The sequence below is a fragment of the Trypanosoma cruzi genome, genomic scaffold, assembly GCF_000209065.1.
Source record: "Trypanosoma cruzi strain CL Brener 1047053517021 genomic scaffold, whole genome shotgun sequence".
NCBI classification, from domain to species: Eukaryota; Euglenozoa; class Kinetoplastea; order Trypanosomatida; family Trypanosomatidae; genus Trypanosoma; species Trypanosoma cruzi.
Genome location: NW_001849471.1, coordinates 151,489 through 164,186, shown reverse-complemented (window position 1 = coordinate 164,186; position 12,698 = coordinate 151,489). Strand labels below are relative to the sequence as shown.

General features: G+C 46.8%; 7 protein-coding genes across 7 annotated transcripts, besides 9 other annotated features; all 7 read right to left on the bottom strand.

The window, feature by feature from the left end:
- Nucleotides 1–989: a sequence feature (heterozygous, non-Esmeraldo-like haplotype).
- Tc00.1047053506705.70 (beta-fructofuranosidase-like protein) lies at nucleotides 1–1,434 on the bottom strand (the record flags this gene model as incomplete). The annotated part of the gene is made up of 1 exon (XM_802193.1): nucleotides 1–1,434. A coding segment is annotated over one exon (1,434 nt), but the record flags the coding sequence as incomplete, so codon positions are not given.
- Nucleotides 990–1,450: a sequence feature (areas not merged during assembly with more than two copies in the genome that could not be assigned to a particular haplotype).
- Nucleotides 1,451–2,272: a sequence feature (heterozygous, Esmeraldo-like haplotype).
- Nucleotides 1,991–2,012: a sequence feature (AT_rich).
- On the bottom strand, nucleotides 2,121–3,644 carry Tc00.1047053506705.60 (hypothetical protein, conserved; the record flags this gene model as incomplete). Its single annotated transcript, XM_802192.1, has 1 exon — nucleotides 2,121–3,644. One exon carries the CDS (start codon nucleotides 3,642–3,644, stop codon nucleotides 2,121–2,123), a length of 1,524 nt encoding a protein of 507 aa, XP_807285.1.
- Nucleotides 2,273–2,742: a sequence feature (haploid, Esmeraldo-like haplotype).
- Nucleotides 2,743–12,698: a sequence feature (heterozygous, non-Esmeraldo-like haplotype).
- Nucleotides 3,866–3,899: a sequence feature (T-rich).
- Nucleotides 4,113–4,137: a microsatellite.
- Nucleotides 4,350–7,253, bottom strand: Tc00.1047053506705.50 (uncharacterized protein; the record flags this gene model as incomplete). The annotated part of the gene is made up of 1 exon (XM_802191.1): nucleotides 4,350–7,253. One exon carries the CDS (start codon nucleotides 7,251–7,253, stop codon nucleotides 4,350–4,352), a length of 2,904 nt encoding a protein of 967 aa, XP_807284.1.
- Nucleotides 7,618–9,195, bottom strand: Tc00.1047053506705.40 (hypothetical protein, conserved; the record flags this gene model as incomplete). The annotated part of the gene is made up of 1 exon (XM_802190.1): nucleotides 7,618–9,195. One exon carries the CDS (start codon nucleotides 9,193–9,195, stop codon nucleotides 7,618–7,620), a length of 1,578 nt encoding a protein of 525 aa, XP_807283.1.
- On the bottom strand, nucleotides 9,491–9,967 carry Tc00.1047053506705.30 (hypothetical protein, conserved; the record flags this gene model as incomplete). Its single annotated transcript, XM_802189.1, has 1 exon — nucleotides 9,491–9,967. The coding sequence occupies one exon, from the start codon at nucleotides 9,965–9,967 to the stop codon at nucleotides 9,491–9,493; it is 477 nt and encodes a 158-aa protein (XP_807282.1).
- Nucleotides 10,445–10,505: a sequence feature (AT_rich).
- Nucleotides 10,734–11,813, bottom strand: Tc00.1047053506705.20 (adenosine kinase, putative; the record flags this gene model as incomplete). Its single annotated transcript, XM_802188.1, has 1 exon — nucleotides 10,734–11,813. One exon carries the CDS (start codon nucleotides 11,811–11,813, stop codon nucleotides 10,734–10,736), a length of 1,080 nt encoding a protein of 359 aa, XP_807281.1.
- Tc00.1047053506705.10 (uncharacterized protein) lies at nucleotides 12,196–12,698 on the bottom strand (the record flags this gene model as incomplete). The annotated part of the gene is made up of 1 exon (XM_802187.1): nucleotides 12,196–12,698. A coding segment is annotated over one exon (503 nt), but the record flags the coding sequence as incomplete, so codon positions are not given.

The window sequence follows — 12,698 nt, the reverse complement described above, 5'->3', positions numbered from 1 at the left end:
CATCGGGAGAGCATCGTGGAACTGCGTGCGCCCCACGTCTTCCATGTAGTGCAGCTGTCTCCGACGATAAGCAACCAGTATAACAATGCCCAAAATCAGAAGTGCCAAAACAATCACAACAATGAGAATGGTGATAAATAATTTCCTTGACGGCTCCTTTTCAATTGCCTCCACACAGGCTTTGATGTCACCCCACGCATCGGACACCATGCTGCAGGCAATTACCTTCCGGCACCACGAATTACACTTCCCACCGGGGAACAATTTATCACTTCCCACGCCGCCACCACACAACCTCACATATTTTGCCCACAATTTGTCATCGGTAACGAGCCTCATTGCAGATGCCCGAAGCGACGCGGTATCGGTCAAATCACCAAATAGGTCTTCCACAAGAACCCCATTAGTCCAATCGTAATCGAAATAGCGCTGAGTGAGGCTTTTCAAGGAGAGGCTTTTGTTGTCCAGTTGTGCAATGAAATAAGAAGGGGCATTCCCATAAAGGGGTGATATTGCCGGAACAATAAAAAACGGCACACCCCCTGAAAGTGCCTGATAGTAAAATAGATGTGTATGCCCATACAGTTGAACCGTCACTGTATCTGAGTACTCCCTCATCAACTGGTTAAAGCGCTTCTGATACAATGGCTTCCAGTACATATCCTCTGCGACGGAGGTAAAATTCCCACCTTCAAGCACTTTCCATATGTTCGACATTGGGGGAATGTGGCTCATGATAATGACCTTTGAATTTGCTTTCCGTGCATTCTCCAGCTCAGTGGTCAAAAATTTAAACTGACTGCACGGATCTTCTTCGCCATCTGGAATAGCGGGCACAATGGTGTAGCACCAAAGAAGAGTATGAAGCACGATGACTCGCAATTTTGGAGAAACAACACGCAAATAATATCCGCATTGCTGGAACTGTTGGGCTTCGTCTGCCATGAGCACGCCATTTTTCTGCATGACGGAAGCCTCTTCCAAAATAACCCGGGATGGAATTCTTGTTACATCGAAGTAGTAATCCGGCACCACGTCATTGTTCCCCAGGGCAACCAACACCGACGGTCTCCCACTGGGGGTCTTGTTCGGCGAAACTGCAGCAAGTCTTTCAATGACGAACCCAAATGTAGCAGTAACAGTAGTTTTTAGGGAAGGAAAATCGTGCCTTTGCAGGTCACCCGTCACAAATGTGCAGGCCGATTTACGTGTTGCCATATCTGAGGCCCAATATTTGACAAAGTCAGCCGAAGATTCGCATCCTCGCCTAACAAGGGGCAGGCCTGCGGACCGACAGGCCGTACCAAATGCGTCAGGCCCCCCATAGAAAGGATCGTAGTGTATATCCGATGCAAAAGTAACTTGCATGCCTCTGCAGCATCCGGGAAACAGGAAAAACGATAGTAAAAACAAAAGTAAAGACAACTGTGCCATTTTCGCTTGCCTTCCTTTGACTCCTTATCAATTCAGCACAGAGAGAAAAAAGGCAACAGTCGTTTCGCAGGCGTCTGCCTCTGTTGCCCCGGCCTAGTCAAGTGGCCTCCTAAGACCCCGCCCGCACTCAGGTTTATTCCACACCCACCGCGTGGAGGTGCACTCAGACAGGGGGGCGCTCAATGCAAAGCTGCCCCTCGCAAACACTCCCTTATTTGTTTCTCCTCCATTTTTTCACCATTTTCACTCGTTTTTACTTGGTGGACAATGGCTGCACCCACAGTCACTCATTTCCCTCTCGGGGGCGGGTGAGATCCCACATAAACACACATGCACCAAATAGAGAACTGAGAAAACAAACGCAAAAAAAAAAAGAAAAGCGCATCCTTTTGCTCACAAGAGACACCCACTTCTGACCGACGTTTATCAAAAACGACGCGGCGCACGCACGCGAGAAGCGGCGCGGTCGGTGGGGTGGAATAAAAAAAAATTGCGCGTGTGGCAAATACAAAAAGATGAAATCGACGGCCATCGAGCAAAAAGGGTGAGTGACGGCAAAAAAAAAAAAAAAAATTAAACTGGCACAACAGAAAGCCGCATCAATCCACAGGGCGGGCCATTCCCAAATATCCTCTCTCGTCGTCTACGCATGGAAGGAAGTGCGACCACTGTGAAGGCGGTTTCCGCTAACTGAACTCCTCCTCTGTGTGTTCCAAAAAAAGCCTGTGTCGCCCCTTTCCCGCTCCCACAACAACAGGTGGGTGAAATATAATCTTGTAGTGCGATATCATGTAGCCAAAGGAGAACGTAATCATCAGCATACCAAAACAAGTAAAAACAATTGCCAGGATTAACCCAAGACGCTGCGAGGGCAAATCTATGGATGCACAACGCTCAATTGCCATTTTTGAATAATAAAGCGAGGCGCACGCAATCACTCGACGACACCAAAGACTACAGGCACCCCTTTCAGTTAAAAAACGACCACCAACACGCATCGCTGCCAATTTTTCCCATTTTTTTTCGCTCTCGGTAATAAGCAATAAATCCTTGGGTAAAGATTCACCCATTTCTCTTAGTGGTGCCCCAATGGCATCCTCTAAGCTTTCTCCTTCAACCCACTTACCGTTCTCGCTCAAGTATCGTTGCTTTAGCGTGACAACTCTTCCTGTATTAGTGTCTAAAGTAGCTCGCAAGTAAGATGGATTGCTGCCTGTCACTGGAGAGATAGGAGGAACGATGTAAAGCGGGGGGCCCACCTCAGGTGAATCCACAAAAGCAAAGCTGTTCGTGTGCCCAAAAAACTGCGCTGCAATGGAAAATCGATACGTAGCAATTATTCGAAAGTATGCTTCAGTAAAATCCTCACGCCAGTAAGATTCAGCTTCTTGAACACTGCTCTTGCGCAGAGCATCCGCTACATTAATAACAGGAGGGGTGTCACCAAGAATGATAACGCTCCGACCGCGCTGTTTGGCTTGCTCAATGGCGCCTTGAAGAAAGGGAAATTGCCCACATGGATCCACATCACCTACTCCAAACCCCGGTCGTAGCGCATTTGACCAAAGCAACGTGTTCAAAGAAATCACACGAAGCTTCGTGCCATTCAAATCCCGAAAAAAGTACCCGCAGTTCCCCAGCTTTTTACTCTCCTGGGAATTTAAAAGCTCATACAATTCCAACAGATTTAGTAGTCGAGTAAAATGCGGCTGCTTCCCTTCTGGAGTAAAGGAGTTAGCAGGAATAAAATCCGTGCCGCCAAAAGACAGAGCTACTGTATATGTAGCTCCCTCCTTTTTCAAATAACTTTCCCTACTACTATTAGCTATTTCCACCACCACATCTTTCATCATGCTCTCAATTTCAGTCGTGGCAATCGTATCTGTGCCGTGGCGAAGCAAACCGCCCGTAATCAATGTGAACGACTCCTTCCACTTGGATACATCGCGCATAACGGAACGTATAAGCTTCAGAGGGGAATCGCACCCAGGCGTTGCAATGGATGGCTGGCCCTGGTTACACACGCCATACCCACCCGGTTTGCCGAAAAGCACATCATAGTGCAAATTCCCCAAAAGCGATAATGAGACTTTTCGTAAATCGGGGTTGGTCATCGCATTTGAGGCTTGCACCGTCAGCCACTGTGACACACAACACTGAAGAAGGAGAACCGTTAAAGATATCCAAAATATTGCATAAAAAAACGCCATATTGGTTTTAAAACTACTTCTCTTTATTGATTTATTTATTTTTTTGCTTGCGCTTGTGCGCTGTGTTTAAAAATTGAGGGGCCTCTGGTTTAGTGCTTGCAGTCCTCTATTTGTACGCTGTAGTCTATCACCACCAGCACCCACCCCTGGAAGACAACCCGATTTCTGGCAAACGACGAAACACAGAAAAAGCACAACAGAAGAAAAGTAACCGCCAACATAAAAAAAAAAAAAAAAAGAGAGAGAGAAACAAAACCAATTTCAACATCACCAGCCACGTGCTCATTTCCAAGAGCCACCGGAGACAACCGGGAGAATCCAGCCCTTTCTCCCCAACCACTCCGCCTCACCCGGTCAAAGATGCATAAGGGAAAAAAACGATATCGATAAGGCGATATTGAGAGATACACGTGTGGCGTGTCGTCTCAAAAGAAAAGATCACACACCGTCCCCCGGTTCGCTTAAAGCAAAAAAAAAAAAAGAAAGAAAAAAATTTGTCACAGTCAAAATAAATCAATACAGTAATATGGACGCTTTTCCCTCCCCTTATTTCAATGACAGCAATTGACCTGTTGCTTCTCCCACGAGTGAGAGGATACCTCCATTTGCCGCAAGCGTGCCTACACTCTACAAAATATATATATATATACCTCGCTGCTGCAAGATTTTTTTTCTTTTTTTGGAGAGAGAAGGAAAATGACCCCCTTACAACTTCTTCGTGTTAGACATGTAAAGAGAAAGAAGACTTCTTAAATCCCTTATCTCACGCTTAAGCCGCATTGACTCCGCATCAGCCTCAAGAAGCCGGCTTCCCACCTTCAGTAGATCCTCCTTGAGATTCACCACGACAACATCCTGCTCTGTAGCGCACACTGGAATATCAGGCACCGCCAACTGCCTCAGTTCAAGTTTCTCGACAGTGGCTTCTAGCGACCTCACCCTCTGCCGCAAAATTCCAATGAACTCACGGGCCTTCTCAGATTCTGTCTTCATTTTTTTATTCACTGCCAGCAACTCCAACACGGTCTGCTGGCTTCTCTTATAGGCCTTCTGCAAGTCATTCGCCTCCGGAGAAACATTGACCGAAGGATTGAGGTGTGTGGAAAGGGATGTCAGAGCATTCGAAGTATGGGATGGCTCCTCAGAGGCGCGCACTTCTGTCAACACAACGCTCAAGTCTAATTCTTCCGTTTGGCTTGCCACTTCTATTCTTTCTACCCTCTGACGCTTCATAGAATCATAGAGTTCCTCTATTTCTTTCGTGCGCTCACTGAGAACGATATCGCGAGAGTTGAGTTTAGACTTCATATGCTCTCGCTCTTCCACTATTGTTTTCACCTGTTGCTTCAAACCGGCAATGGTTGTTCGCAGTTCTGTTTTCTCAAGCTCCCAGGCCTCCTTTGCCTTGGCAGCATTGTTACGCTCAATTTCAAGCTCCCGGAGCAAGTTGGTGGTGGTTGTTTCCTCTTCTTTCTTGAGGTGAAGCATTTTTACCTCCTGCTCACTTATTTTCTTGGCGAGCCGCACACGTGTGTCGTCAAGGTAAATACGCATTCCCTGTAGCTCCAACTCATATTGACGCTGCATTTCTGCAAAGTTTGCTGCCACACGCAAATTTTCAGCTCGAAGCCTTTCATTTAGCTCAGAGTAACTCTCTAGAGACGCCAGGGTGTCCCGTAGTTGTGCCCCCGTGTGAGAAAGCTGCCCCATGAGAGCCTCATTGGCGGAAGCCAAGGCCTCGATCGCTTGACGATGTTCTTTTTGGCGTGAAACATCCCCGGAACGCTCATCGCACCCAGACTCATCATCTCGAAGTTGCTGTAGCCGCGTCAATTCCCGTACTGCATGCATTGCGGCGTCCTGTGCAACCTCCATAATTCTCTTCGCCTCCTCCTGAGAACGCCGTTCCCTCTCAATTGCAAGAAGGCGCTGATGTGCCTCAAACTCCCTTGCTTGCTTTTCCTCTTCAAAAAAAATGCATTGCTGCTGTTTTTGGAACTCCTGCTCACGCAATCTTCGCTCAGTCTCCAGGATCTCCGTGTGCTTCCTCCACGCCGAGTCTGCATTCGGGAATGAGGACGATACGATGGAACTGGATTCCCGTGCCGCAGAAGACGCAAGACGCAAACTTTTCATAGTGCCATTGGCTTCCCTCATAGACATAGATGAGGCATCCACTGCGACTGTGGGTGAAGATCGCCTTGACATGTCGGGCTCAACGCCTTCCTGTACTTCCATCGCAACGCTGTTGGCCTGCGTGACTACGCGTGATATTGCTGGGGCCCATTCCTCCGAAAACAGCTTCACTGATGCCGAAAAATCATTCAATTCCTCTTCGTTGTAATTCCCCGGATTGGTTTCGTCGGAATTGCAATTCCACGCACCCGTCTCCTTGCTGGTCGGTGTCGGCTCCCCATTTTTTGCCGCAGCTGTTTCCTTTACAGGCTGTTCGTTGGAAGCTTCTTCCCAACGGTCTCCACAAGCATAGTCCGCCTCATTCCACGCAGTTTGCAGCTGACCCTTGAGGAGCTTCTCCCTCTCCTCGGGGCTCACCTCGGGGCCATAGTGGCAAACGAGGAGCTCAAGTAACTGCACCTCAGCCCCTTTGTGCTTCGCCAGAATATTTTCGATATCAGCGACACGTTCAGGGTCATACTTGAGAAACTGACACCGCACACGTTGCATTATGGTTTCCAAGGGCTCCTCCCCCTTGATCATCTCAGGCCCAAATTTAATTTCCAATGCATCAATAAGTTCATCATCACGTTCCTTGTATTGATCCACCTGCTCATCACAATAAAAAATCATGGAAGGACAATACTGGGCGTATACTGCACGAACACGTTCACGTGTGGTGCGTGGGCGTTCACCGTATTCTTTGTAAAGTGCATCAACAAACCCAATTTCGTTCCCACTCCACTGCCTCAAAAGGCTATCCATCTCACCCAGCATTGACTTGTCATGCCGTTGAAAGTAGCACTCTGCCAGCTCCATTACCTCATCGCTTCGAAGCGGTCTTGGCCCATACTGAATCGAAAGCGATTCAACCAGCCGATTCTCATTGCCAAAACAACGACGAATAGCGTCAACGTAGGACCCTTCAATGTCATAAAACTCGTAAATCTGCCTCACAGCATCGCAGTAGTACTCAATGGGTGGCAATCTTGTGACTTTCTCAGCCGTCTCGCAGTTTTCGTACAAAAAACGACCCGCCGAGGCTTCCCGAACCGGCCGCCAGCAATGAATCGGTAAAGGCTCAAACGGCAGCCGCTTCGGAACGTATCGCTCATCACCGTCACACTGCGTCAATTCGTAAGTTGTGCCAAAGGCCTCCACCGTCTGTAACGGCGGCGATACTTCACTGCCATCCTTATGCGATGGGTCAGCTGCACGCTCCGCATCAATGTCGGGAAGATCCCACGACTTGGCCTTTGTCGTGACATTAACATAAAATTCCTGCCCACTTTTCGGGTCCAGTTTCACAAGAAAAGTAAAGCTCATGTTGTCTGGCTGCGATTGCGGGGCAAGACATTGCCGGCCCTGTACATTGCGCACGATATAAAGTGTCGATCCTGACGAGCGGGGCTGAATCTCATTCACTGTCGGCATCCTTGAAGCTTCACACTGTGGTAAAACTCCCACACAAAAAAAAAAAATGAGAAGAGGAGCAAAACAGCAACCACAAGACACGAATAGACATATGACATGTGTCCCCTAGCTGGCACAATAAGAGAAAAGACGCTGCTGACGGGAACAAGAAAAAAAAATGTGTACAAATTAGAAGCCCAATGGGGTCAGTGTCTCGTCCCTCCGCACCACCTCATGCCCATCCCCGCCAGCAGAAGGAATAAGAAGGTACGGAAATAAGCAAGCAGGCATAATAGCATAGAGAGAAAAAAAAAAGGCAACCCACGTACTTTAACTCCCAAAAGACAATAATAATAAATGCACACCCTGACTCTGACACCCCTCCTTATCCCGAGTACGGATTCTCATCCTCCACGGACAATGCTCCATCCATATGGCGCAACTGCATTAAGGCATCGTTCAAAGCAAATTCTGCTGCAAGTTGCTCTCGTATGCGTTCAAGAAAAGGCCAAAGCCCCCTTTCTCCCCGCAGCACGTGCTCCTGAAATTCCTTCAGGGAAAAAGGCTGAAGCTGAAAGGAAGTAATAAAGTCCGAGAAAGAGGCTGCAGGAAACACTTTTATGACATCTTCCGCGTCTATATCGCCATTTGAAAGAAATGCCCATAAATATTTCTGAAATGGCATAAAAGAAACAAAAAATAAACATAAATGCCACCATTCCTGGGAAAAAGCCTGCCACACACGGGCCGGTAAGGAGGTGCGGCCGGCAAGTCTCAAGAACGGCAATTGGGAGAAAGAACATTCCGAGACGATAAAACATTTGATATGAAACAACTGACGCAAACGTTCAAGTCCGTCAACTTTTCCATCTGACCGTTTGCCCACACATCCCATGACCGGCGGATCGTACGGCACAACGCAACCATTCAAGTCTTTTGCCAATAACGGATAGCGTTCAAAGAAATGTGGCATGGAGGCAAAGGAAGCCGCTACTGCACTGTACACAAGCACGCTGGGAGCCGTGAGGTAATTTAGTAACCGCACTAAGGGAGCTCTTTTATGCGATACACCCACAGCCTCCGGGGTGTATTCAATGTTAAGAACACGTCCAGTTAATTGATACGCCTCCAGAAATGTTAAGTCCCCCAGGTGTTCTCTCATAAAATTCACAAGAACGTGTATATTGAAAAAGTATCCTTCGTTCCACAAGCGTTGCCACCGCCAGTCAAAGAGTCCCAAGGTTGCCTTGCTGAATGTGGAAAACGCAGCCTCGTCTACATCAAACACCTCCGCCAAATTTCGTTTGCAACACAGAAATGCTGAAACGAGGGCACCTGTTTTTCCACCGTAGAAAAATCTCGGTAACAAATTGGCCTTCCAAAGCGCCTTTGCGGCACCAAAATGAAATTGCCCCAGCATCATATCCCCGTGAAAAACAAGAGCTGTGCTGCCATACACACGGGCCACATCCATGAAAGTAGAGTACCTTTTCCTCGCATCAACAGAGGTGTCCCGTGCAAGCTTTTGAATCAGATACACAAGCAGGGAGTTGTATGCCTCAATGACTGCCTTGGTGCCTGAGAGATACCTGTAAAGATTTGGATTCGTTATGCCAAATACCGAGCGCTGAAGGCCAGTTGAGAGAACAGCCAACAACACCTCCGCGTCTCCTTTCCTCTTCAGGGTTGTCAAGAGCCCAATGCGGCCAACAAGTCCATCAAAGTTCATGAATCTTGACTCCCCCTTTAATCGCCAGGCCTGAAATCCGTCCAACTCGTCTAGTTGGCGGGCAATTATTATCCATTCATCGTACGTTCTAGCCGCCTGCGCCTTTTTCTTCAGCACCAATTGCGTCGGTGACCCCAGCGGAATTCCAAACACGCCAGCAGCAACCTCACACAAAAGATCCAACGCAATCCGTAGTATACATATCAAGCTATGAAGAAATCCCCGACTAATCATCAACTAAGAAGCCCACACACGCCAACACTAACCTAGTTGTGCAATGAAAAAAAAAAAAAAAAGGGAAAGAAATCAGTTGATTATTACTGCATGGAGCAGGATATCCAAAAACAAAAACCATACATACATACATATGATGGATACTTGCATTGGAAATAGAATGCCACCACGACGCCAAAACCAGGCGCAAAAAAAAAAAAAAAACGAAAACTTCCACAAATTCGCACGCACGCAAACCGAAAAACTGAGAAAATGAAACAACAAGAAAACAATTGCAGCCCACCACCACCACTGCTCACCGTCCTTCAGATAGATTGTCGTTCTCCACACCAGGACCGTCCTCTAGATACTGCGTTAAATGCTCTGAACCGCCCATCGTGCCGCCATTTACACTACCTTCCATTATCCACCCAATTCGAGGACTCACAGGATGATCGTACATGGAGTCAAGATCAGCAGCATACGCCACACCACTTTCCTGCAGAGACCCCTGGGTTTTATGAAATGCTCTCGGGTACGGGATCCTGTAGTGGACACCAATCTCATAGCGCATCTCCGCCTCACGCAGCTTTCGCTCTATAGTTTCAATGTCGTTAATGCGTGCGTTTTTTCTAAAAAGCCTCCGTGCTTCCTCCAGCACATACAATGCATCCTCGTCCGTCTCCCATGGCACAGAAAACGACGCCTTCAGAAACTTTCTGTACCATGAAATGACCTCGCTTCGGTACGGGTTATGCCGGAGAAAGATCTCCCCTGCACCGGCCGGCGTCATCCACCGTAAAGGTGTGCCAGTGACGCCTCTCCTCGCCCGCTACAAGCCCACGACCCTACAGAAAGAAAACAAAAAGCAAACAAGAAAAAGAAAAGCAAGAGTAAAAATTGCCCCGGTACAACGCACACATCAAGAAAATCCATAAAGACATTTTGCACACACACACACACGCAGAGAGAGAGAGAAAGAAGGAATATATAAAGATGTATTGGAGAACAACAGCACACGCCAGCTTCTATTGGCGTCTGTTTTTTCCCCAATTGCTGAAAGAAAACACACACACACACAAAAAAAAAAAAAAAGAGGGAAAGGAAACTTATTCATGCATTCTCTACTTCCACCTATCGGCTCCAAAAACAAAAACAACAACAACAAAAAAAAGCTACGCAATTGAAGGTTTTATGGGGGCTTGTTTTTTTTTCCTGCTTTTATTATTGTTTGTATTTATGCCGCAAAAAAAAAAAAAAATTGCAGAACAAATTAAATACAAAAAAATTTTTCAAAAATATAAAAATCACAATTTTTCTTTTTTTTTTTTCCTTTTATTATCCGTCGTCCTTCCTGAAGCATCCCACACGCATGTCCAATGCAACCGCCCAAGAAAAAAAAAAAAAACCATTTTCGCCTCGTGATTCAAAAATTGTGTTCCCTTAAAACGTAAAAAGGCACACTCCTCACGCTACTCGCCCCAAAACAATAAAGGGAAAGCAGGTGAAAGAGAAAGCCGCCAAGAATATCAGTCATTTTCGCCTCACACTCTTCGTACTCAGTTAGGTGCCTTTAATTGAGGAGGACTCTCGCAAAAATTGGCCCCCCATTGGCGAATAACAACCGCCGCAGACGCATGGCCCACTTCCACACAGTGGTCAATGTTAGAGTGGGAGAGATACTGTGCCAAAAACCCACCGGCAAATGCATCCCCAGCGCCAGTCACATCCACAACGCGCGTCTTATCCAAGGCCGGCACAGAGTAGGCAAGGACGCCATCTTCAGACCCCACAAGAGTTTCTTCCCCACCGCACGTACAAACTACGAGACGTGGATGCGAAACACTCTTCTTAGGCAGTTGAACCAAACGCATCAGTATCGCTTTTATGTCACCCATAACCTCGCCGCCCCACATCATGTCACTGAACGCAAAAAAATCCTCTTTGCATCCAAAAAGAATATCAGCATATGGAAGAAGAAGTCTTAGTCTATCACCAAAGGCGGTGCTTATATACGGAGCATTGAGGTTAAGGCAAAATAGTTTCTCCTCTCTTTGGGCATGTTCAGCCACAAGCATTATATTATTCGGGCTAGAAATGGTATTTAGAAAAAAACCCTCAGTATAATAAAAACCAGCGTTTTTAATCGCTCTCTCCACCTCCAAACTTTTCATGTGCTCGAAGGAGAGTTGGGTGGCGGCGCCAAGGCTAGCCAACATGGACCGTTCCTTGTGGACAACCAACGAGGCACATACTCCGGTTGGAATTTTTTCGTGATACTCGAAAAGATGTTCCACCCCAGCGGCATCCAGTTCCCTCGTAAGGATTTCGCAAAACCGATCGCAACCAATGGCACCCACAAAACAGACGCTCATTTCCGGGCAAATCCACTTCACTGTGCGAGCCGTGTTCATAGCAGATCCACCAGCGTGATACACCGTGTTTTCCGAAGATAAAAGCGTCGTAAAAATTGGCATTTGTTCCGACTCAGCGAGTGCAACACTGCCCTCACAAATGCCATAAGATGCCAAGATCTCCACCGAGGAACTGGTCAACATATCCAAAAGAGGATGGCCAAAAAACAGGCCTCTGGCAGCATGGCCTTTCGGTTCCAGTTTAACAGCGGCACCGTTTTGCATGGGCCCAAGCGCCTTGAATTGATCCTCCCCCGAAAATTAACGAGGCACAAAAAATATAAACATACGTATACAACATACATACATATATTGTAATAAGGAGAAAAAAACAGAAGAAAAAAACGCATTCAAAAGAAAAAGAATCCACTGCATCAAATTTCCGCATCTTTGCAGCAACCACTAACTCTGCAGACAGATAAGCCACGCCCACACAGAAAGACAGAGAGAGAGAGAGAAAAAAGAAGGGGGCACAAGCAATACACTCAAAATTCGCAAAAAAAAAAATGCAAAAAAACGGTCCACCAGCAAAAAATAACTTCAACTACCAAAAAATATATATATTTCGATAAGTCGTATAAACGGCATTATTCTCTTTTTGTGCCTTTTACCCTCTTCTCGAGGAGGGGTCTGGCAAATCACTTGGGAAAATGGCTGTACGACAAGCCTTGCACACTTTGGAATTCAACAAATAAAGATTCTCGCGTGCCTCTTCAAGTTCGGCGTTAAGTTGACGTACGATTGCTGACTGTTTGTTCATTTCTTCAAGCGCCTCGTTCTTGCGTTCATTGTATGTTGTCTTCATCAGTTGATCCTCCTCCTCAAGCATCTGCAGTGTCCCATTCAGTACCTGGTTTTGCTTTTCTACTACAAGTACATTGTTTTTGAGGCGATAAACTTTTTCTTGTACTAAAGCCAGTTCATTCTTCATCTCTCCACGCTCTTTTGCCATTTCCTGATGGGCAGCAAGAAGATCCTCCGTCTTTGCGTGAAGCTCCTTCGCTTGCCATATGTTCTGTCGTCCAGTCAAACTCTTCTCATTGGCAACCGCGTTATTGAGTCGTGTCAGTTCCTCCTCCGCTCTCGTCAGCTGAAGTGAAGCTCGAGTAG